Source organism: Cavia porcellus, unplaced genomic scaffold (assembly GCF_034190915.1).
Source record: "Cavia porcellus strain 051 isolate PalLab524CR breed Dunkin Hartley unplaced genomic scaffold, mCavPor4.1 scaffold_12, whole genome shotgun sequence".
In the NCBI taxonomy this organism is placed as follows: domain Eukaryota; kingdom Metazoa; phylum Chordata; class Mammalia; order Rodentia; family Caviidae; genus Cavia; species Cavia porcellus.
This window is the reverse complement of record NW_026947495.1, coordinates 69,370,696-69,397,223: the sequence shown is the minus strand read 5'-3', so window position 1 is coordinate 69,397,223 and position 26,528 is coordinate 69,370,696. Positions and strand designations below refer to the sequence as shown.

General features: G+C 38.9%; 1 protein-coding gene across 4 annotated transcripts in view; it reads right to left on the bottom strand.

Moving 5' to 3' along the window:
- Positions 1-7,429: 7,429 nt before the first annotated feature.
- Positions 7,430-26,528, bottom strand: part of Dnajc10 (DnaJ heat shock protein family (Hsp40) member C10) — a 57,897-nt gene continuing 38,798 nt past the window's right edge. For 3 of the 4 annotated variants that reach the window (XM_003478497.5, XM_005007648.4, XM_063259401.1), the window contains exon 23: positions 23,141-25,054. In XM_003478497.5, coding sequence (XP_003478545.2) covers positions 25,043-25,054 — 12 coding nt within the window. In that variant the 3' untranslated portion in view covers positions 23,141-25,042. Of the gene's footprint in view, positions 7,697-23,140; positions 25,055-26,528 lie in introns of those variants that run through there. The other variant, XM_063259402.1, reaches the window with a different exon arrangement.

Here is a 26,528-nt window from a genome sequence, read left to right as displayed (position 1 = left end):
AAAATTTAAACTTAAATGTAAAACCAAAGTAATATACATATTTTTTTTAAAAATAAAATGGTTTTAAACCCCAAAATGTTTTGCACCAACCCTTGCCATTCCTGGTTAATTTATAGAGGCCACCACTTAAAATACTTTATATTTACATTTCACCTGGATTACCAATTTTTAATATTTTGCTACATTTGCACTGTAATTCTCTCTTCCTATATTTATAGGGAGAGAGACATACTTGATAGTTTGAACCATTTGTTTGCATACATCATGCCCTTTACCCTCATTATAGGAAAACTTGAGACCAGTTAAATTTTATAGTATTTATTTGAGAAGAAAAGAGTTAAAACTGGGCAGCATTCCAGACCGAAGATTGTTCAAAATGTTCTACCCTTGTACAAATTGCTGTGTGTTTATAGCCAAAACAGCGGTGTAGTGAAACAACCTGATTGTTAAGGGTTGACATTTGCCCTGTCTGGTTATGTTTTGGCAGCTTTCAGCCTGGTTGGCTGGAAGTTTGGCTGCCATGATGGCTGAAACTGTTTCTTGGTTAAATGGATATGCTTTATCGTTCATCAGGGGAGGGGACAGCTTACTATGCATAGAAGCCCCTCTGAGCCAAGCATCATTAGAGTACAGAGGCTGGAAAGGGTCAAGTTGTTTTGGTTCAACACTGGGAATCATTTTGGTATGTATATCCGAGGCAGAAGCTGAATATCTTTAATACAACAATCAAAATAAGGAAACTAGACATCGGTTCAATATTTTAAACCATAGCTCACATTGTGATTTTATTAACTGTCCAACAATGTCTTGTAGAGCAACTTTTCTCCTTTAATGTGAGGTTTGTTCAGGATCAAGTATTGCATTTGTTTGCTGATCCTTTTAATCTCTATGTTCTGGAATAACTTTTCAGCCTTTTTCAATATTTTGCAAGAATGCCTTTTTAAATTTAAAAGTATTTGATTGGGATAAAATCGCCACTCAATAATCTATATGTAATTCTGTCATACTATTTTGTGAGTTCTAGGTATGTGCTCAGCTGAAATGACCAGTGTGACCAAGATAACAAACATATCCATGTCCACCATCTCCATCATTTCTCTCTCCAGTCCACCCAGTATTTATCAGTTTATATTTTGAGAATTTTATATAAGGGGAATGATAAGGTAATTACTGGTTTTGGGGTTCAAAATCATTATTAATGATGATTAATGATGTTAACATATATGAATATTTCCTGCTAACAGGGGTGTACTCCTTTGAATGGAATACTGCAGACTGTTGATAATGGGTTTGTGGTTGATTCGGATGATATCCCACATTCTGTCTTAGTTACTTTTTACTCATCATTGAGACAAAATACCTGATGCCCAAAGTTAGGGAAGGAAAGGTTTATATCTTACAGTTCTTGGAGTTTCAGTCCATACTCACTTGGCTCCAAGGTAGCATGGCATGGCAGGGCAGCCCTTCTGATGGCTGTAAACAGCAATGCATGAGCTGGCAAGAGAAAGACACACACCTTCTTCCCACCATTACATCATATTCTGGCTCCACCCCTAGGCAGGTAGAGCACTCACACCACCAATCCGAGCACTGGACAACAAACCAATCACAAATGCTACATTTGGTTGAGTCTATAATTGCATGAGGCTTGGGGGACACTGACATAAGCCATGACAGCTCCTCAGTGTCAAGTCCTCTAGTCCGCCATGGTCTGGACAGCGGTGCAGCGGTGCAGCGGTCCGCTGCCTTCTTCCATGAGTCTCAGCCTTAGGCTCTAGCAATTGTCCTACTCTGCTGTGGCCTCTGCTCCCAGTGTCTGCCCAGGCCATCACTTTCTGCCCTGGTGCTCTGGCCCTGGCCAGCTGCCTTTTCACTTGGTTCCTGCAGCGTTCACAGCTTGGGAGATGATAACTGACCCCAGTGGCTTCACCCTTGTGAAGATTTTGCAAGTGGCTTGAAATGACAGTGCAGCCAGAAGGCCTGGGGCGTGAGCAGCAGCCGGGGTTATTGTGAGCACCTGAGTGTATCTGAGTGTCCCTGAGGAGCTGGCTCACCGAAGGTGCATTCCAGCATTTGTTCCCTTATCTCCTCATACCTGGCAATTTGGATGAATGCCTCAGACCAGCTTGTGAGTGCCTGTATTGAATTTTTAATGATTTTTTTTGGGTTTGATGTTTTCTCTTCATTAGATTCAGATAGTGTATACCCAGCTGGCATACCATAAATAACCCTACATCCTTTTCAGAGCATCGAATCTGAAAACGTACTCTATTCTTGCATGCCTCACTGTTAAAATGGTAAAACTTGCTTCTGAACAAATGGGTTTCCTAGCTCTGTTTAAAAGCCCTGACGGCAATTACACCTCAGTAGAAATAAATGTATGCAATGTCCTGATTTTAGTCTTTAAATTTCATGTCCTACTTGGAAAAATGACAGGGTAGGAGCAGGAAAGGTACAAGGTAGGGCTACGATATCATTTCTTCCCCAATATTATTTTTGTTAATACCTGTTGACAGTACATAATGGCCATATCTCTCACGGAAAATCGGTGCATGCACAGAACATCTTGATTCCTTTATCCTCCTCTGCTCCTTCACCCTTTCTTCATCACTTGCAAAATATACATCTTCTTATTTCCTTCTCTCTTTCATTTTGCTCCTTATATTTTGGGTTTCTCATATAAAGAAAGCCATGTGATATTAAAGCTTGTATGTCTGGTTTACTTCACTTACCATTATGGTCACAAGAGGAGTCCATTTTCCTACAAATGACTCAAGTTTTGTCCTTCTTTATGGCAGAGAAGTGCCTCATTGTGTATAAATATCACTTTTTCTTTATCCATTCATCTGCTGATGAACATTCAGGTCAATTCTAAGGCTTAGCTGTGCTAGTGTTATGAACTGGGCTACTACAGACATGAGTATGTATGCAGCACTGTGAGACAGTCTCTCAAAGCCATTCGGGAAGATAGCTAGAACGGGAATAACTGGGTTGAATGGAATTTCTAGTTGTAGCTTTTTGAGGACTCTCCATATTGATTACTATAATGGTTGTACATTTTACAACCAACAGTTTACATTCTTGCCTATGATGCATAAAGGCTCATTTTCCCCTGCAGCCTTGCTAGAATTTGTTATTATTTTATTTTTGATGACAGCCATCCTTTCTGGATGGAACCTCAGCCTTTTAATTTGTAATTCTCTAATAGCCAAAGGTGTTGAATATTTTGTTATGTGCTTATTGGCCATTTGTACTACTACTGAAAAGTGTCTATTCTGAGGGCCATTTTGGATCGGGTCTTTTACTTTTTTTTTTGGGGGGGGTCTAATTTTTTTAAGTTTTTTATATAGCCCAGATATTAATTATCTGTCCAAGGAATAGCAAGCAATTTTTTTCCATTCTGTAGGCTGGTTGTTTTCTTCACTGTGCAGAAGCATTTTAATTTCGTATGATCCCATTTGTTGATTCTCAGTATTATTTCTCGTGCATTTGGGGTTCTGTTCAGAATGTTCATACTTTTACCTATGTCTTCAAGAATTTTAGCAACTGGGCATGGTGGCTCATACCTGTAATACCAGCACTTAGGAGGCTGAGGCAGGCGTATTGTTGCAAATTTGAGACTAGCCTGGGCTACAAAGTGAGCTCAAGGCCAGCCCGAACTGCATGTCATTGTCTCTGTCTCTCTCTTTTTTTTTTGGTACTGGAGATTGAACTTACGACCTCGCACTCACCAGGCAGGTGCTTACATCACTGAGCCAAATCCCCTGCCCTGAGTCCCTGTCTCAAAAACAAAAAACAAAAACAAAACAAAACAAAACAAAACAAAACAAAGAATTTTACCAATTTTGTATTCCAGGAGATTGTATTTTTAACATTTATATCTTAGATTCATTTTGATTTCAGGTTAGTACATGATGAGCAATATGGGCCTAGATTAATTTCTTCTGCCTGTAGATATCTAATTTCTTCCCATTTACTAAGTAGGCTACCTTTTCTCCAATGTGTTTTTGGTTGTTTTGTCAAAGATCAAAAATAGCTGAATGTGACTGGGACTGTTTTAACATCCCCTGTTCAGTTCCACTGAGCTATGTATTTGTTTTGTGCCAGTACCATGCGGTTTTTATTGCTATAGCTTTATAACTTGAGGTTCAGGAATGTGATGATTCCTGCTTTGTTCTTATTACCCAGAATTGCTTTTGCTATTTTGAGTTTCTTCTGGTTCCATATAAATTGTAGAATTGTTTTCCTTAATTCTGTGGGGAATGCTTTTGGTATTTTGACTGGGATTGTATTAAATCTATATATTAGTTTAGGAAGTATGGTCATTTGACTACCTTGGTCTGCTTATCTAGGAATGGAATGTCTTTCCATTTTTTTTTTTTTTTTTTTTGGTACCAGGGATAGAACTCATGACCTCACACTTGCCAGGCAGGGACTTAGTCACTGAGCTAAATCCCCAGCCCATCTTTCCATGTTTTGATATCTTCTTCAATCTCCTTTTTCAGAGTACTGTAGATTGCATATTTCACTTCCTTGATTAGGTTAATTCTTCAATATTTAATTTTTCTTGATAGTATTGTGAATGGTATTTTCTGAATTTCTTTCTCTGTGAGTTCATTGTTGGTATGCAGAAATGCTTTTGATTTTTGTGTGATTGTCCTATTGTGCTACTTACTTTGGTTATTAATTCCAAGAGTCTCTTGGTTGAATTTTTTTGAGTTCTCTGTAGGACTCATGTCATTGCAAATAAAAATTTGATTCCTTCCTTTCCTATACATTTCTTTTTCAATTTTTGTTTATTGCTCTGGCTAATGTCTCGAGTACTGTATTGAACAGAAGTGGTGACAGTGGACATTCTTTTCTTATTCCTGATTTTAGAGGAAAGCTTTCAGCTTTTCCCTACTCAATATGATGTTGGCAGTAGGTTTGTCATAAATAGCCTTTATCATTTAGAGAGAGATTTTCTTTGGGCTGGTGCTGCTGGCCCAGTCTATCTGTTCTCCCTGAGCTGTCTCTTCTCCCTGGAGTTTCTCTTGGGGCATTTGGTCCACAATAAGGTCAGTCAGTTAGTTGGCCACTCTCGCGCCCTATGCAGGCGTGGAGTTGTTGAATGGCTACAGCCATGGCCTGAAGCTCATGGTGTAGAGCTGGGTAAGGGAGGGCACTGTACAAAGGCAGGTTCTGTCCACAGGGTGTCTATCTCTTTATGATAGAAAGTAAAGATGTGCTAAAAAATGATGAGGTGATGTCATAGAAACATAAGACAGATTTGAAGGGGGGTAATCTCTGTCCCAATCTAGGACATTTCAAGGATAGTAATCAATTATAAAGGCCATACTGATGAGAGAGAGGGAAATAATTCAGATTTGTATTTAAAAAATGACAGTGCAAAGCCAAGCCATGGTGTTGAATTCATTCTTTCTCTGTAGGTCTCATTCAAAGGGGAGTCCAAATGGATTGTTCATTCCTATGGAAGACCACCAGGACAGCTCCTTGAGAGGAGATCAGTTATCTCCATTTTGGTTAAACCTGGCCCTATTCCTATGTATTGATATGTACGGAGCTGGTTAGAGCATTTTCTCAATTGGCATTAAGCAATGCAAATGGGTCTAGCAGAGGGACTGATGTACATAGCCTTTAAAGCAATGCGACAGGGCAGTAATGCCCCCGACTATAGCTCCCAAGTAGTATGTATGAGCTACCCAACAGATGCCATGCTGTCCTTAGCATGAGAGACTGAGCCTTGAGAAGGGATCTGTGATGTCTCAGGGCATGTAGATTACACATCAACACTGAAGCACTGACCCCAAGACACTAGGTACTGCCCCAACCTGTGATATGCAGGTTGGTCTTTCTGCTACTCTTCTGGTCTCTCTCTCTGTCTCTGTCTCTGTCTCTCTGTCTGTATCTCGCTTTCTCTGCAATGTGTATATTGCAGGCTTCCTGCCTAACGCAGCTCACAGCCCTCACGTACTTCCCACTTTCTCTCAGTCACTCGTCCCCAAGGCACTCCCCTCTTCAAGAATGAGTAAAACCCAGGTTTGGCCCTGGGTCAAGGCCTTTGTTCTGGCTGGCCATTATTCTAACTGGACTTAGGATCCCTGTTGGCTCCCCACAACTACAAATATGCCTTAGTGCTTTATTCTCGCCGTATGTTGTAGTGGAAGTGGTGGATTAACTAGAATTCCAATAACTTTTCCATGGAATTACACATGTGGACGCCTCCAGACTGCGAAGAGATCTGGGAAGGGATTTCTATACATTTGTATATTCTACCCTTTGTTCCTTTCATATTCAAGTTTTTCCCAAGCCCACAGACACGGATCTGACCCACTGCGTTTCTTACTTCCTCAGAGACCTCCTTCCCACACGCTGTGCTCTGTGTTGGACCTGGGTCCCTTGCTCAGCTCTGGTCCTGTATTCTGCTTCTGTTTTGGGGTAGAGCCCTGGGCTTTGTGATTCCTGCAGTTTTGTTTATGCCTTCATTAGTGGGGGCATTCCATCCTCTAAGCATCTGAGAACATTCTCTTCATCATTGGCTGGCATTTGTCAGTCTCAGTAGGCACGCGCTTGGGAGACATTCCTCACAGTTTCCTAGCATACCTAGAATTCCAGTCTGAGTCTTGTTTCTCCTGTAGATAACATGTGAGGGCAAATGAGGGTGGGTATTTTTATTTTGGAAAGTTTAGGCATTGCTCAGTAAGCAGCCCATTGGCTTGAGGCTGTCTTTGGATTTTGAGTTCCTAGGTAACAAAGTTCAACTTTACCTGTACATAAACCAGCAGAAACCTAATCTAGAAATACATTTTTTGTTCTCATTCAATTACAGATAGCTGAGCTTCAGCCAGTCACAGGTGGCCAAGTGATCAGACCATATCTACAAAGGCAGAGGGCTGGCCAGAAGAGATCAAGTCAGCGCCACTTCTTTTTTTTTTTTTTTTTTGTCTTTTTCCTTTTTATTGGTACCGGGGATCGAACTCACGACTGCCTGCTTGCAAGGCAGGCGCTTATGCCACTGAGCTAAATCCCCAGCCCCTTCTATTTCTTGTCTGGCAGTGCTGAGCACAGTGCTCTGAACCCGGTTGCTTCCCTGCCACCCGAAGCAGGAGGTGTTGCTGGCTCAAATAGTTTGTTAAATGTATTTTGTAAAAAAAAAAAAAAAAAATTCTTTTTATGAGATCTTTTTGGTTCTGAAAGTTTGAAGTTTCATTTTGAGTATAAGTTAAAGTTTTAAAAATGATCTTCCAAGCCCTCCTGAGATCTGGCTTCCCATCCCCTCTCTTTTCCTGTAACTCCTGCCCCTTCCCCCCAAGCCCGCCCCTCCAGCCTGACTCTTCCTTAACTTGCCAGCCCACCCTGGCTCCTCTCTCTCTTTTTTTAAATTTTTTTTTTATTTTAAAGAGGGTAAAATTAAACAGAACAAAACAGATAATAAAGAAACAATTTAATGAAACAGGGATTTCAAAGCAAGACCACTGGAGCTCTTCACTATCATATTGTCTCTTGTTTTCTTCCAAATAAGTTGACCACATCTTCACACACAGTGAATACATACTGAACATTATTGTACTAAATTAATCAGAACAGGATGATCAAAGCTTTTTAGGTCTTTAAGACCAGACATTAGGGAAGTCAACAATGGCTGCCATAATGTCTCTTTTTCTCTTCGAAGTAGCTGTACATATCTTTACGTATGCTGAAATTAAACATAAGAGATTAGACTAATACCACTCTGAACAGTGAATAATAGTATTGCTAGATTTTATATCATAATGCTACAGAATTAGCACTGTGTATTTTAGTGTCTCTTCTTCAGAGTATCTGTTCATTACATTGTGCATTATATAATCTGTTCCTGTAAACTGTTTGGAAATTCTCCACATATATGAATCTCTACATGTAGACCTATCCTTTCTGTATTATAGGGAAAAACAGATCCAAACAAGACAACAAAACAAATTCCTAGAAAAATATGAAATGAAAAAGACATATAAAAACCACAATATTAGGTGATCTACAGTAGCTACTATGCTTTCTCTTGTTATTTTCAATAGAATTGTCTACATCATCAGACATAATATATTTGAACATAGCAATGCATAGCAATTTTAATAAAAATACAAATTGGAGACATTGTAGAACTTCAAAAGCAGTTAATGAACTGGAATGGGTATCTTATTATATCTTGTTATCTTCAGAGTAGTTGCCTCTACTCTTAGATTTGATACTATCAAGCATACCAAATTCGAATAAAATCAGTCAAGACAAAACAGTAGTCTAACAAACCAGATTCAGATAAGATCAGTCATAGTAAGACAATGTAATACAGGGCTTCAGTTTAAGTTAACAGAGAATTAAGGATATTTACCGTAGTATATCCTGCTATTTTGGGGATAACTGTCTGTGCCTTCAAATCTAGTATGAGTAGACAGACTGGAACAAAATAAAATCAAACTAAACAAAGTGATGACTAATACGGCTTTTAAATCCTGATACACTATTAACAGTGTCCTCTGCCTGCCTTTTTTAGACAATTCCTCCCCTTTCCCTTTCTCAGGGTGCTTTGTATATTTTGGGGCCCACTAACTCCTTTAGTTTTTAGATTAGGGGGGCAACCTGTTATCTAAGTGGTGTTGAACCCTTTTACCCTGAGCTTGATCTTGAGCTGTATTCCTTTACTTGCGAAAGCCTCAAGGTTTTCCTTCCTTCTAGCTGAGTAGTTCTCCACTGCACAAAAGTGTCATGACTTTCTAATCTATCTGCCGCTGCTGGGTGAGTTGTCGCTATTTCTGTCTGGTTCCCTGTCAGATAAAGCAACAGTTTTTCATCTTTCACTTTCAATTTATTAACCCTCTTTCAGGTTGAGTGTATTTCGTATTCAGAGCATTTTGTATTAACCCTCTTTCAGGTTGAGTGTATTTCGTATTCAGAGCATTTTGTGGATCCTGTCTCCTGATCTACTATGCCTGTGTTTCTTTTTGTTAGTGTATCAAGGTTATCTACATTAGAGATCATAGCCCACCTTCTCTGCCTCATCTCTGCTATTCTATTTTTCTGCTATTATTTGTCCACTTTTCTCCTTTAATCCACTGTCTGCCCCATTCATTGAGGCCTCTCTGACACTGTTTCTGGAATCCTGGTATTTGTTTCTATCTCTCTCTAGAATGTCCTTCAGTATTTTTTGTAGGGTTGGATTGGTGGCTATAAACTCCCACAGTTCCTCTTTGTCTTGGAAACTTCTTGTTTCTCCATTAATTTTGAGAGAGTTTTTTTTAGGGTACATCAATCTGGGTTGGAGGTTATTTTCTTTCAAGGCATGGACTACTTCAGTCCAGGATCTTCCTGATTTGATAGTTTGTGTTGAGAAGTCTGTTATTATTTTGATGGATTTGCCTTTGTAGATAATTTGCTTCTTTTCTCTGATTGCTTTTTTTTTTTTTTTTTTTGTCCTTTTTGTTTTTACCAGTACCGGAGATCAAACTCACAACTGCTTGCAAGGCAGGCACTTATGCCACTGAGCTAAATCCCTAGCCCCCTCTCTGACTGCTTTTAATATTCTGTTCTTGTGGTGAATTTCTGGGCTCTTGATTATTATATGTCTGGGTGTAGATCTGTTTTGGTTGTAGTTTGCTGGAGTTCAGTATGCCTCATTTATTTGGATATCATTTCTTTTTCCTGTGCTTGGGAAGTTTTCCTTAATTATTTCTGTGAATAGCCTTTGTAATTCATTTGTGGTTACTCCTGCTTCTTTGCTCACATTTTTTGTTAAGTTATAGATCCTCTTGTTGTCTTCTAGCTTTTGTGTTGTTACTTCCTGGTTCCTTGTTATTTTTAAGAGGCCTTTTCTTTCATGATCACACATTGCAAATCTATCTTCGAATTCTGAAAGTCTAACTTTAGCTTCTGTCAAGGCATTTTTCCAGCTTTCAATGGAGTTTTTAATTTCCTGGTAATCTCTTTGGATCTGTTTCATGTATTCTAGATTTTGTTTATATTTTTCATCAAAGGTTTCTCTTCTTTTTCCTGGATTCCTCCATTCTTCCATCTGTGTCTTCTTGAGAGGGGCTTAGCATTCCTTTTATTAATCTTTTTATATCTTGCCTCACTTGGATTAGAATTTCAGTTTTAAGTTCGTCTATAAGGTCACAAAGGTATTTCTTTATGTCCGCTGATGCTGTGGCCGATATTGCATGCTTGCTGCCCTCGATCTCTCTGTATTTATGTCTCCTGGACTTATTTTCCCAGGGTCAGTGTCTGGAGGCTTTTTCTTATTTCTTTCTCTTGTCATGTTTCTGGTTTCTTTCAGACAGGTGTGTGGTGGAGGCCTCAGGCCCTTTCTGTATTGCTTACAGTTTTTCAAAGCATGCTGGCTGGGGGTTTGCTGCCTTCTCCAGTTTACTGTTATCTGAGGTGCACACAGGGTCGATGTTGGCTGGCCCCCCTCCTCTGAGCCAGTCAACTGGTGAGTGCCTTCAGCATGTTAGTCTGTGCTTTGTGGATGTCACAGTTTCAGGCCAGTTTCATCCCTGGCTATTGAGTTCTGACCAGGGGCGTGACCCAGCCCAAGCAGGTCCCTCTCCGGGCCAGGCGTGGCTGACTGACACCACTGTGGTTCCGGGTTCAGGCCCATCCTGCCCAACTCCAATATGTCCTCCAGCCGGCCCCACCTGCCGAGAGACCCGATTTCCAGCACTCACTGAGATTAATGCAGCTTTCCACTGTGGCTCCACTCTACACTGTGCTGCGTCCTCCCGCCAAGGGCCATGGACTCACTGACTCCCGTTATTGGTGGTTGCAGCTTCAGTGTGACTGTGAATCATCTGGTTCCATGGCAAGCCCAGCACAGCGCAGGACTGGTCCCAGGAGCACATCTGGTTCCAGCCTTTCATCCATTCTTTCTTTTCTTTTCTTCTTTCTTTTCTTTCTCCTCAGTTTCTTCCTGGGTCATGAGAATCCCTCTCCATTCATCTGGTCTTCTCCATGTTAAATTCTAGGGTCTGAGTTATTTTTCTCAGAGAGGCTCTCCACCCAGCTCCCTATCAAGTCACCATCTTTGGAACTTCCCGGAACCTTGATCTTAAACTTAAGAGGCATCTTACTGCTATAGTCTGGATTTTGAATGTCCCCCAAATACCCACATGTTGAAGAATGGGTTCCAAAGATGGCCTTATTGGGAAGTGGTGGTGGTGGTGGAAATGAGGCCTTCTAGGAGGTTCTTTAGATCATTGCAGTGTACCCTCAAAGGGACTGTGGGGGTCCTCATGCCTCTCTTTGCCCTTCTCGTTGGTGAGGCGAGCACGCCTCTCTGCTACACAGTCCTACTGGGGTGTGTTTCTGCCTCACAGTAGGTCCAAAGTGACGAGGCCAAGTGAGCACAGACTGGACGTTCTTCAAACTATGAGCCAAAATAAACCTCTTCCCTTTAGCAGTTAATTCTTTCCATTATTTTATTGTAGTGGAGAGAAGCTGAGCGACACCTGGCTCCTCTCTCCATCAGACAGCCTGGGTTTCAACTCCATGGTGACTAGCACCTGCCCTTCCCACCCTGTGCTGCTGCTCCCCACACTCACCAACTCTTTCCCATCCTTTTTTATTTCTTAATGCGCTTCCTTCTGGCAGACTTTAAAATTTGCCTTATTTATTATCCATTCCCCCACCCTGCCAGACTCAAATTTTCATGAGATCAGGAATTTTAATTTATCACCCCCCCCCCACTTTTGAGACAGGGTTTCACTATGCAGTTCAAGCTGGCCTTGAACTCACTTTGTAGCCCAGCCTAACCCCAAACTTGAAGTAATCCTCCTGCCTCAGTCTCCCAAGTGCTAGAATCACAGGCAAGTCCCACCATGTCTGGCCTTAATTCATCATTTTAAATGCCTAAAAGAAGCCTGTCACATGCAAGTTTGTGTCAAATCATCTGGGGCAATGGTGGGGAACCTATGGCATGCATGTTACTTGTTTTTAAGACAAATGTTGTTAATGTATGAGTGATTGTGTTTCCTAAATTACAGCTGCAGTATGGGGGCTGGGAATTTAGCTCAGAGGCATAAGTGCCTCCCTTTGCAAGCATACAGTTGTGAAAAAAAGTATAAAAAAAAGTTGCAGTATTCAGGTTTAATCGCAGTGTTGGCATTTTGCAATCAATAAATGGGTTTTAGATTGTTGTCTGGGCACTTGTCTCTAAAAGGTTTGCCATCACTGATCTAAGGTGTGTTGAGCTCTTGTACCTAGCTCATAAAAATGATTTGTACTCAAGAAGTCAAAGGAAAAATGGCAGGAGGGCCAAAGCTTCCATTAGTGGGAGAGCTGAGTGCGATACATCACTTTACATTACAGGCTTCAAATGTACCTTACATTACAGGCTTCAAATGTACCAAGAAAATGGCATGCAGATTTCCAGTGTCATGGCTCTGGTCCTGAGTACATTGTGGAGTTCTTCAGCTCGCTAGACCACCTTTGGTGACTTCTGCCAGCTGTGGGCCATGTGGGAAGGACTCTGGGATACCTGGAAGCCATGCAACGGTGATGCAACTGGAGCGGCTGTGAGCGTGGCAGGCTGCTGGGACCTGGAGCACCAGGAAACCAAGCAACCCCTCCCCACCTCCATGAGTGGCTGTGAGCCTGCTAGCAAGTGGGAGCCAGTGATCTGGACATCCCTTGAGAGGTTGACTATAGGCAATGTAGCAAATAGGGGGGAATTTCCTTCTACCATCTCTTTGAAGGCAAATAATTTTATCCCTGTTTTGCTTCTAATTAATGGTGTTATTTTAGCCTGTTTTATTTTTTGAACTTCAAAACACATGAAAGTACGGACAGCTATTTTCAAGAGAACGAGAGATTCTACGACAGCCATTAGTGACTTCCCTATTGTCTGGTTTTGAAGACCTAAAACACCTTCCTCATTCTGTTCAGATCAGTTTTATACTGCGTTGTGTTGTATGAATTCTCTGTATGCAAAGACCTGGACAACTATTTGGAAGAAAACAAGAAAAAATATGATAGACAGTGAAGATCTCAGGTTGTCTACCTTTGAGATTTATATCCCTTACACTGCTTTCTTATGTTGTATTTTGTTTGTTGTATTTTACCCCCTTAAAAAAAAAAAAAAAGAAACTGGCATGCATTTTAGTGGGCTGTCTCAGCCTAGGTATAGGATTTTTGGAAAGCAAAGGAAATAGGTTTGACAATAAACTTGCTGATTGGGATTTTTGGGATATTAACTTGAAAGACCAAACAGAAAGCTGAAAATGAATCAACTAATTCTATCAGAATTTGTACCAACTAGGGGTTGGGGATTTAGCTCAACGGCATAAGCACCTGCCTTGCAAGCAGGCGGTCGTGAGTTCGATCCCTGGTACCAATAAAAAGTTAAAAAAAAAAAAAAGAATTTGTACCAACTACAATGAAAAGTTTTAAAGAAGGAAAAGGTTGAATGCATCTTTTGTATTATTCTTGGTCTTCAAAATATTCTATTCCACATACCCTGGAATGAATGAATCCCTTACAGTGATAATCAGCTACATGAGTATATTCTTCCATAAAAATAGGCTTCAGCTGATGCATTTCATTCTATTGAAATTGTGAAAAGTTATAGCAGAGGAGTGATAGTTATTCATTGATTGTATGTCTACATTTGTGAGGATTTCTTATGAATTGACTTGTGTACCTATTTTTTTCTTTCATTTATTCTCCAAGTTCCTATTGAGCACTGAGACTAGTGTTTTAAAAATGAACAAGTTGGACGAGGTGGTGCACACCTGTAATCTCAGCACTTGAGAGGCTGAGGCAGGACGATTGCTACAAATTTGAGGCCAGCCTGGTATGCAAAGTATTTTTAAAGGCCAGGCTGAGCTACATAGTGAGACCTTGTCTCAAAAGAAAAAAAAAAAGAAGCGAACAAATTAGTATCAAAGATAAACTCTCAAAATTTAAGCAGTTAGAGCAGGGAAACTAATACACAAACATTCCCAAATTTGCAAGAAGTTTTAGGATACACTCTGATTCTCTTGAAGATTACATTATTTAGAATTCAATCTAAAATTCCCATTTTTAACTTTGTAAAATATAAAGCATAATTTACAAATACTTTAAACATCATTAACTGCAAATTTGACTCTTGAACGTCCATTGGATACTCATGTTGCAATTAAAATATGACAACTAATTCTAACTAGATATCTGGACACATTAGAAATAACTAAATTCCTGCTTTTGAAGTGCACTGAAACACTACAGTTTGCACACCCGGATTCTGAATTTATTAAACAGAAATGAAGTGAAAGGCAGAATGAAGTAGTCGTTATAGGAACCAGAGCTTACTTGTCAAGAACGATTCATCCCATGGCCAGTTTAAGGAGCAGGGAGCTGAACAGGTTTGGGCAGTGTTTTGCGCTAATTACAGACAGATCTATTTTCTCCAGCATAGTGTCAGAACATTCACTGGCTTCTAGCTGAGCTGTTAAAGCTCAAGATGTTTTTCTTTTTGTTGGTGTTGTTGCTAAATTTCATTTTACAGTAGCTCATTTGATACTAATATGGCCAAAATAATATTGAATACGATGTGTATAAATGGCCACTTGAATGCATTGCTCTCTTAATTTCTAACTCTTGAGCCTAGGTGAGGCCTTTTTATGTTAAGGTTTATTCACACAAGGCAGGCTAACTTTTGTTGCCAACTAGTTATGACTCAGGAGGACTGAAAACCAGGCCCTAGAGTTGCTTGCAGTGGAGAATTACTGCTTGGATTCAGATTTTATGGCTTGATCCCAAAGAGCTGAATTGCCTACTTCTGAGAGAACACATTTCATGAAGGATAGATCTGCATGGGGTTTTTACCCACCGAATTCATATAGTGTATAGTTTTTTTCAGAATGAAGAACAAATGAAAATATCTACTTGAAAACATCTAGAGTTTAAATCCTGGGAGAGTGAAAAAGGGAGAAAGGACTAAGGGATAACTGAACAGGAAGGGCGACAGGAAAAGGACACCTGGGGCAAGTAAGAAGATACAGCAAGGGAAATGTCGAAACAGGCCAGGTCGGCAGGCTCTGCATCTAATAGGCCACTAAGGCTATCCGGGTTTGGTGCGGGAAGGCATGACTGTTACTAGCATAATTTAGTTTTAAAAAGAAAATAGAAAAAAGAAATGGATGTGATAGTATACAGCAAAGGGAGGTCAAAGCAGGAGGGTTGCTGCAGATTGGAAGCGAGCCTGAGCTACACAGCAAGACCATGTCTTAAAAAAACAATAACCCAAACCAGCCAGCCAGGAGTAGGGATGCAACCCTGTAAACCCGGCACTCAGGAGACTGAGTCAGGAGGATTGAGGTGAGTTCAAGGCTAGGATGGGCTAGACAGTGTATTAAGGCCAGTCTGAGGTATGAAGCAAGACCTTGTCTCCAAAAAAAAAAAAAAAAAAAAAAAAAAAAGTTGCTTCATTAGACAATGTCTTTCACTTCTGACATTTTATCCAGCAAATTAAATGTATTTAAATATTACTAAGTTCTGTAGGAGTGTTCAATTTGTAAATTTCATATGCAGAAAGTTGTAATTTTATACTAGTAAATGAACGAAACACACTTCTAAAATATTTATCTAATTTGGATTAACATGGAAAAATTATGGAATGATATTGGGCTGAACAAAAAGTTTTGTTGTTGAACATAAAGGTATATGGTGCGGAGTTGACGTACCCTTTAAAATTCAGAAATCAAGGTGTAGAGTATGTTGAAAAGTCAGCAAAGATTGCATAGCAGAAGTTGGATTTGAGGGCCAAGGATGAACAAGGTACCCATGTAGGAGAATAATATGAAAGTGTACATTAACCAATTTTCCACAAAATATTTTGATGTTAAAAAAACAACTTTTAAAACTCAAAGTGGAAGCAGTGAGCTCCCACTTCACACCCAGTGTGGACTGGGATACCCTTGAACCAGGATATGTAGCATCTTAAAAGCAAATTTTTTCAGCTCTGGGAAAATGTTCTAATAGAGAAGACAAAGTATCTAAATGTCCAGTAATAAATGCTTAAATTTTGATAACTTTGTATTGTTAAACATTACTGAGAGCAGTTAAAAACAGTAGTGTAAGTTGTAGATAAGAGACTTTGAATTGTCTTCCAGATCCTGTTAAATGAAAATTCACATTACAAAATAATGTATTTCCACAGTGTGAGTTCAAGGCTCCTCATCTTTTTTTTTTTTTTTTGTCTTTTTCATTTTTATCGGTACCGGGGATCGAACTCACGACCGCCTGCTAGCAAGGCAGGTACTTACGCCGCTGAGCTAAATCCCCAGCCCCAAAGGCTCATCTTTATAGTTGCCTATATAAAGGTATACTTGTGTACATATATGATGGATTGAATAGACATTGACTCAGATTTTACTTGGTAATTTATTTAAACTTTACAACTGAGCTATATTCGTGTTATCTGTGGACTTAGGAAAATTAAAAAATGGGACAACTATGGAGGATCAGAGGAGCAGAATTAAACTATTTTTATCCTGGTGAAAAAATAGAACTAAATTTTTTCCATGTATATCAACTGTCACTCCAGTTTAGGGGCGTGCGTGCACTTGTGTAAGAGAGAAGGCTTCAGAGGGGTTCAGTATGGATAGGCAGGGGTACCCCTGAGAGAAGCACCCCCTGGCTGCTGCCCAGTGAGTGTGGGGTATCTAATTCCTGGGTTCTTCCCTTGGAAACAGCCGCAGTCACCTGGGAGGACGCTGCACTCTGCCCTTCAGAGAGAAATGAGTCACTCTTCTTGCTAATGAATGACGTGATACCTCTGTGTCAGACTAGTTTGACCAGAAAATCAAGTCCAGTTTTGAGAACTCAGGCTTATAACTCCAATGAGGCAACAAGAATATAATTTTCCAGCCTTTTCAGGACTTGATCCAAATTACATGGGCTTCAGAGGAGAAACAGGAAGTAATGATGGGAAAATAAATTTTATGCACTTTCTTCCAGTGGTCCTGCTGTGTGCCAAGGACTTCCATCCTCATCCTGTAACTTCACCTCTCACTCACTAAGGTGATTCACTGATAAACAAATGCATAACATTTTTTATATCAGGTTCTGCATACATTTCAATACTGTGCCAATTACAAGGATGTTTTTTTCTTTTTTCAGAAAGTGTTTCACTGTGCAGCCCAGGCTGGCCTTGAACTCCTGGCCATCCTGCTGCCTCAGCCTCCTGAGTGCTCCAATCACCAGGCCTGCCTTTGTTTTGCTTTTTATAAATAAGATTTAGCTACTGAAGGGGGACCACCAGTTCTGGATAGCTGGGCAACTTTACTTAGAACTTGTCTCAATAAATGAAAATGCGGTCTGGGCAGGAACTCCTAGCCGGCGCAATTCAAACAAACTGTAACCAAAAAAGAAAAAAATTGGGCCTTCTACATTCGCTTGTATGGAAGGAACAAAAAGTATGGGAAGAGGAAGCAATAAGAAAGGGTCCTCAATCCTGAGAACACTGATCCAGGAAAGGGAAACGCAAAGAAGACAGAAAGCATGCAATATCAGACATGGCGCCAATAGACATAAAGCGATATCTCCAGAGCCTCATAGATGAGTTTAAAAATGAAGTATTTAACGAAATAAAGCAAGAGATAAGTAGAATAGTTAGAGAAATGCTAAGCACTGCCCAAGAAAAAACAGATGGTGGAATGGAAGAACAGAAAAAAAGGGGAGAATTGTTTGATGGAGAAAATAGAGAAAACATAGAATACATGAAGCAGGTTTAAAGACATTACCAGGAAACTAAAAACCCTATCAAAAGCTGGTATAACAGCTTGAAAGAAACTAAGGATCCATTATCTGAATTGGAGGGCAGACTTGTAATATGGGAGCATGAAATGAAAAACTTCTTAAAAATAACAAGAAAACAATAATACAAAGACTAGAAGATGATAAGAGGATCTACAACCTAAGAATTAAGAACATAAAAGAAGTAGGGACACAAACAAATGGACTACAAAAGCTATTCACAGAAATAATCCAAGAGAATTTCCCTAATTTAGCAAAAGGTAAAGATACTTAGATGTATGAGGCATACAGGACCCCAGCCACCTACAACCCAAACAGAGCTACACCCAGGCATATAATAATAAAAATTCCAGAAATCCAATATAAGAACAGAATACTAAGAGCCGTCAGAGACAAGAAACAGATCACTTACAAGGAACACCCATCAGAATTACAGCAGACTTCTCGGCACAAACCATCAAATCACGAAGAGTGTGGGGGGAAATAATTCAAGCTTTGAAAGATAATAATTTCCAGCCAAGATTGATATATCCTGCAGAACTATCCCTGGAAATTGATGAAAAAACAAGGTGCTTCCAGGATAAAGAGGAACTAGGGGAATATGCAACCACCAATTCAACTCTACAAATACTGCAAGATATTCTAAAAAAGAAAAATACAAAGAATCCAGAAATAGTGGCAGAGAGGCCACAATGAATGGAGCAGAAAACAAAATGAAGAAGACAAACTGACAACTAATGACAGAAAAAGAGCTCAACAGAAATGAGGCAGAGAAGATTGGATGATAGGAACAGCTATTTTGGAGAAAATAAGACATCATAATAGCTAGTGCTGATTTTAAAGTCCCATCAAGCATTTATTCTTCTGTCTCCATCAGTCTTAACAGGCTGTCTCTTATTGGATTTTATTATATGTGATAATATAGGCAAAAACTTTTATAGACAAGGAGATTATACAGAAACCGTTGTTCATTTTCTGATAGTTGGTTCTAAATACCCTGTAATACTGTCATTCCCTTGAATGGTTTTACATTGTCTTGATATGTTTGGTGCTACAGTATACTAAGTTATACTCAAAGATTTCAAGTAAAGACACATTATGGTAACTATTTTTATTTCGGGATGTCTTGTGGTGAAACACTATTTTGCTTAAATGGTTGTTTTGACCTGCGCTGTTTTGTTATTATGCCCTCTTATATCTCAAACTCTTTTTAAAAATTATTTACTTTATTTTTTTTAATTAAGGGAAAAATAAAAAAGCAGGATATATTATTATAGTAACCCACCTTGATTTCCTATTAACTTGATTTGAAACCCTGTATAGCCCTTACCATCTTACTTTGATTGATAGTACCAAGTTCGAAAGTATAGGCAACAACTGTAAAGACAATAAGATTCATTATGACGCCCATTCCGGTTGACTATTATCTTCTTTTAAAGCCCTATAATGTCTCCAATGTTTTGCTTTTATTCTTTACTGTTTTGTTCAATTTTATTATAACTGATGATATAGGCAATTCTTTTTAAGACAGCAAGAGCAGTATGGTAACCATTGTTGATCACCTAGTATTTTGTTTTTACATTATCTATTATGTTCATCCTTTTGATTTGACTGACTCTGTTCTATTATGTCACATTTGGTTTTACTCTCTTCAATAAAAAGTAGTAAGAACGGTGGGAGTAATAAAACCCAAATTGTATAATTGTCATTGTACAAAAGAAACGAAAAGAAAGTGCTCTAAAGAATATAACCGCACGTATATTTAAGTGTATAAGATAGATAACCATATTACTGAGTTTTGTTGGATCATTGAACAAAATTGCTTCCAGTCTCACTGTTTGAAAGTCCACTTTATATGCTTTAATTTTGTAGCTTGAACAACTATTCCTAAGATAACCATATGTAATCTATTAACTAGTGATTTCCTATTGTTTATTTTTTCTGAAATTCTGTATAACTTGTACCCTATTTTTTTTCTTCTTAACTTAATAAAAAAAAAAAAAAGAAAGAAAATGAGGTCTGGGTGTGGCTGTTTCAGTGACAGAGCCCCTCTGAGTTTCATCTCAAATACTGAGAAACAAGATCCCCTCCAAAAAAGCCTTCTAAAATTAATTTTAAACAAAACTTCATAATGAAACATTGTGAACAAACAAAAAGCCAGTATGATGAATCCCTATCTGTTTCTCCAAAATCTGTTACTGAAACAAGCTTGACCCTTTTTAGTTTCCCCTACATCCTCATCACTGGATTGTCTCAAAGTGAATTTCAGATATTATCATTAAATAATGTTAGCTAAAAATAACATCTCTCAAATACTTGATTAATATCAAATATTATTTTTCTTTTTATTTTAATTAGGACCCAAATAAAATCTACATACAACATTTGGTTAATAGGACCCAAGGGCCTCCTTCCTTGTGTGTAATCTGTTACCTTTTTTCTTACCATGTTTTTGTTGATGAAATCATGTCATCTGCTCTATAAAGTTTCTTGCATACTTTTTGTTGCTTGAGATTTTAAAAATACATTATTTATATGACTACCTGGTAAGAGAGATCTTTTCCACACAGCACGTGAGTTAAGTATGGTGCAGGTAAAGGAATCAATTTTTCCAAATTCAAGGGAGTCACGTGTGTAGAACCCAGAAACCTACCCCTTAGACCAGGAGTTCTTCCTACCTGAAGGCAGGAAGGACTTTTATTTCATACGTTAAACCAGGACTGAAACTTCTCCAGAAAACTTGGAGAAGTTTGAATAATAAAGAAATAGGCAGTCATCAGCACAATGTCACAAACACTTCATAATTTCCGCAGGGCGACCCTGGTAAACGGGCGGCGCCTGCAGCCTCCTCAGGAGGGAGCCCTCTGCCCCAAGTGACTATGGCAGTCGGGCGCCTGGAGGGCGCTCAGGTTTATTCTTTCATGCCAGTCACACATCTGAGCACTTCTGTGTCTTATGGCATAACTTTGGGTGTAACATTTAGTTGCTTTGTGATTTCACATATTCAGTGATCCTCCAGAACAAAGGCAAACTAAGCTGTGTGCTTAACTCAAGTGCTGAAATGGCTTTTTTTTAAAAAAATGAGATGTCTCTTATTTTTCACTGCCACCTACTGGTGCCTGATGTTTTTAACTAAAACCTTCAAGTCTACCTGCCAAGGGGACTTTCACAGACAAAATAAACCAAATGCTTTGAAGTCACTCAAGTTTCTTTCAAATGATTACATCTACATTGATGGGCAGAGCCACCTTAAATTTTAAAACAAAAATTACAAACATCTTAAAAAGTTTACTGTCCATTGCTGTACCTGTAAGCATTGTAAAGGCTGTTAGTTGAACTCAGCATCTCTAGTGCTTATAAGTAGCTCTGTACTGAGACATAATACTTGAACATCTTCACATGGTTATACTACGGTGAGCTGATATAATGAGTCGTTAATCAAATCAGGCTAATTGTTTTAATCTCTTCAATATTTTATGTAGGAATTTTGTGCTCTCTAGTCACCCTGAAACATACGTATGACCAGAACTACAGCAAATGTTTAAAAAGCAGTAGGCACATTGCCATTAATTCCCACCCACACACTTCCCCTTGCTTTAAGCACACCTGTTTTGTTCATGCCTTTTTCCGAACAGTTCTGGACGCTTTGTGTCTTTAGCTGTGCTGTCGTGGCTGCCTTGACGTCCTGATCAACCTCGATGTTTCTTTCATGGACATTTTGACACCGAGGAAGCATTAGAAGTTGCAGTGACATTCTGTGGGGGAGGACACACTGTCCTGTCGTTGAGCTTGCGTGTCGCATGTCACACAGCCAGTGTTCACTTTTTCTTTAAAAAGTCAAAACTTTCAATACTGCTTCAGAAAGCGGCCAGAATGATGGAATTCCCATTTTGGAAGTCAGATAGAGTAAAGGGTACGGAGGGTGACGTCTTTTATTGCACTAAAATGTAAAAACTTACTGTATATGCTGATCACTCCTTGCACTGTAGATCACTTGTTACCCTGCTGTGCTGAAGAATGATGATTCTTCTCCTGTCTTTGGTACCCTTGATTTCCCACATCCTTTTCTTCCACTGGCTTCCTAGTCTCTAGTGTACGGTCCCGCTATTTGGGGGAGTGCCTGGGAAGTGAGAACATGTCTTTCTTTCCATGTCTGGCTTATTTCACCGAATAAGCTCCAGTTCTGTGCACTTCCTGCAAATGGCGGGCAGTCGTTCTTTTTCCCCTATGGCTGGAGTACTGCACTGAGGGTATTATGTAATTTCCTTTATTCACTCAGCCACCAATAGGTATCTGGGTTGATTGTGCATTTTAGCTACTGCGAATGGTGCTGTAATACGTACACCAGTGCAAGTGTCTTTCTGATATGACTTCATCTCCTTTAGAAACAGACCTAGTAATGGAATTACTGTAGCACAGGCAAACTCCATTTTTAGTTTTTTGAGCAGCCTTACTCTTATTCATAATGGCTGTGCTAATCTGCACTTGCACTGTAAGAGTGGAAGGGTTTTCATCAGCACTTGCTACATCTTTGTGATGACAGCCATCCTAACTGGTAGATTGGTCTCTTGGTTTTGGTTTGAATTCCCAGAAGGTTAGTTAGATTGGGCATTCCTTCTCATACTGCTGTCCATTTGTATGTCTTCTGAAAAGTGTCATTACAGCTCTCTAGCTCATTTTTAAACTGGATTATTTATTTGCTACTTCCTTTGCCTGTGTAAGATTCTTAGGTTGGTATCATCCCACTTGACTATTTCTGCTTTTGTTCCCTATACCTTTGGAGTCTTATCTTAAAAAAAAAGTCAATGCCTTCACTAATGTCTTTAAATGTTTCCTCTATGTTCTCCTCTAGCAATTTCTTAGCTTCAGGGTAGTTAGATCTTTTGACTTCTGTACACAGTCAGAAAGAGAACTAGTTTCATTCTTTACATGTATATTCAACTGTCAGCATTACTTCTTGAGGAGACGGTCCTTTCTTATGTTCTTTGTGCCTTTCTCAAAAATCACCTGGGTGTATCTACATGACTTCTCTAATGTGTTCCATTGGTCTTTGTGTCAGTTTTTATGCCACTATCATGCTGTTTTTGTTACTACAGCTTTGGAGTATGTTTTGAAGTCACTACACTTTTTTTTTTTTTTGGTATGGGGATTGAACTTATGACCTCAAACTTGCCAGTGAATCAACATTTTTATACTTATGCTTTGTGGTTTCGCCTAAATTTTATCATTCTTACTAAAAACAGACATTCACTATAATAATTTGAGTATATTTAAAAACTTGCAATATATGTGTAAAATAGAACATTAACAGAAAGATATACTCTACAGGATTAATTTTATCATATAGATAGCATTTAAGAAAATTAAGACTCACTTTAACTTTTATACTATTTAATAGTTTTGAAAGAATGAATGTGACTAATTTAAGACATTTATTTGGTTTTGTGGGGAGATTTCAAGGATGAACTAATGTTACACAAAAACTGTTAAAATATTTGACTTAAAAATGCTGCTCTTGTTACACATTTTATTAAACTGATGTCTCTGTATAAACTGTCCCATAGCAAACAATATAGCATTCTTTTTCAGCCTCACAGCTGACTGCACAGGCTCAAAGAACAGTATTTACTATTTGCTGCCTGAACCATTCCTCGGTGTGGGCAGTAGCTGCGCAGGTGGTCATTTAAAGCTGGAGTCCAGGGCCAGAGCTGTGGACTGGCCTCGAGAGACAAGGCTCAGGCTCACACCGCTTCTGCACACACTCTGCGCCCAGGGCCCGGCACGCAGGTAACTGCTGTGCTAACCTCGCACACATTCCCAGGACCTCTGCAGCCTTTCCCCTTTGGGGTTTCTGTACATTCAACTGTTTTCAGAACTTGTAGGTTTAAAAAAATTTAATAAATGACAGACTTTTTACTGGTTGATCATCATCAATTGTGTTTCAAAAAGTTGGTGGTAAAGTGGTAACTGTTCCAACGTGTATGAAGCAGAATGCAAGACATGGAGCCATCGTTATAAAGAAAAAGATGGCACGAATACGCATTCGTCGGTTACATTTTTACACATTACAGCTCTAAAGTGACCTTTATAAGAAAGGAAATACTGGGGAAGAGGAGATGGGTAAAGGGATAAAAACAAAACTCTTCCAAATCCAATACACCATAAACCTAATAAATTTTTGGAAAATGCAGTGTTTTTATTCATTAACCTCTTTCGGAAAGCTGAAATTTTTAGCATTCTATCCACTGAATTATAACTAAACTAGAGGTTTCAGTTTTGTGGAAACGCAAGGAAAAATTCTGTGCCATTTTGAATCAAAACAACTCAGCAGTTAAAAGATCCCATTTTAGATTTATATACTTGATTTTCTTATAAAAATAACTTCAGTTATGCCAACATTTATCTGAAAAAGGCAGCCTCTGACATTAAGTTAGTGACTGAAACAACCACAGTATCATTATGAGCTACAGTAAAATAAATCTATAAAATTGCTTTTCTTACTGGAATAATAGCTTGGAGAAGAAAACCACAGCTACAGAAAAATCAATGTAAATAAATAGAGAACAGTAAATATGTAAATAAGATGCCTCAAAAAATGAACTGTCATTGAAAACATTTCTATGAAAGCAACTTCAGAAAACAAATGCACACACATTTTAAAGCCACAGAACCCCACTTGCTATGAGGGTGACTCAGAGGCCCGCTTACCCACCGTGAACACCTCTCCCTCAGCTTTTCTGGGTGGTAAGGCAGTCGGTAAGATTTTTATACTTACAGTTGCACAAAATTTTCTCAATTGCAAAATATAACCCCCTTCAACTTTTAAAGCACAATCGGGAATTTCTTTACTACGTAACAGCATGAGTAGGGTATCATTTGAGCGCTTTTGATAATCAAGTTACATTTCTCCACTACGTGAACGGGCTCACGGGACAGCTGAACATCAGGACATTTTTAGGGGCCATCATTTGAGGCCAAGGACTGAGTTTGGCTTGTGATCTATTTTTGTATGGCCCTGAGCTGAGAATGGGTTTTTATGTTTTTTAAAAGCGTCTTTAAAAACACAGATGTGACAAAGAAACAAATACAGTGCACAAAACCTAACACATCTGTGACCTGTCCTTTCTGAAAAAGTTTGCAGACCTTTCACTGTATCAATGCGTGGACTTCAGGCAGTGCAGCTTCTCTCAGTATAAGAAGACAATGTTCATTAACTCCCACCACGAATGCAGTTAACATTCTTAAAAGGACTCTTCTTCTGATGCTATCTTCAACATTAAAGTTCATCCTGCATTGTAATATAAAGGTATTCAAACATGTTTAGCTTTATAATATTTAAAGTATGGCACAACATACACTAATCAACATTTTCAGAAACATTTAATACCCTTATTTAGCGGGTTATCACATAAAACACACCTTGCCTAACAGTAAAAAAGACAGGAAAATCTAGTTTGTACTTGCCTGTAGCAGACACCAAAAACTATAGTTTTACAGTGGTACCTTGGCTCACAAACTTAATTCATTACACAACTTTGGCCACAAACCAAATCAGATGAAAACTGAGTCAACTTTTCCCATACAAACATTGTTACCTACCCATTACACCTGACTAGTGAATTTGATTCAGTTCGGGACCAAAACTGTAGAAAGAAGTCTGTGGACAAAGGCACTGTTGTATATACTTCCTAAGTCATAACTAGTATGTTCCTTAACTTGATTTTCATTAATGATATTCTGGGTTAGGGTTATTGTTTTTTTCAAATACTTAACTTGAAATAGTCACAAATTTTAAAATAAATTGAAAAAATACAGCCAAAACAGTAAAAAACATGTTTGCTAAGTAAATACGTTCATAACTGTCTCCGATTTTTTAGAGTTGAACAAAAGTTGCACAGATTCTTCCACAATGTCTTAGTTCTGAACTGGGTGATGGCAGAGCCTGGGTTCTAATTTGGTTCCATAAAGCCACATTTTTCTAACCTTCTCCAGAAGCTGTGCTGTTCTTTGGCTAACAGGATGAGAACCCAAGATACTTCACCATGACTGTATTAAACTCCATTTAATACATGGACTTGTGGTCTCAGTATTTATTAATAACACTGACTTATTTTAAAAAGGCAAAAGATGAATGGGATTCTGAGGAATAAGAATTAAACTGATTAAAAATTCAAAGAGATCAATATGAGTCTCAAAATGCATTCTAATATACTGAAGAAAAAAGGGATATTTACTAGCTAAGATGTATTAAGGCTTTAGTATAAAACCATGTTTTCTTTGTATCTGAACAAAATTTGATGGCCATAAATGACGATTTTTTTTTTAACAGCTTACATTTTACATACCATAAAATTCCTGCAGAGGAACACAGGTTTCTAGTATATTGAGAGTTGTACAACTATCATAAAAACCTTAGTTTAGAACGTTTTACACACTTCAAAAAGATACTTTTTACACATTAATGGTCACCTTGACTTCGATCTTTTCTGTTTCACTCCAAGAACCACTAATGTACCTTGTGTCTTTATGGATGAGTCTGTCCTGAACATCTGATACAAACAGGGTCCTGCACTGTGTGGCCTGTACTATGGGGCCTTCACGGTTCACTTAGGAAGCCTATTAAGGCTCTTCAAGCTGCGGCAAGGATAGCTCATTTCTTGTTAGGGCTGAAGAACACACCCTAGTATGGTACGGACAGAACACACTTTGATCAGCAGCTGATGGACACCTGCATTTAAGGTTTTTGGTATTCTGAATGGTGC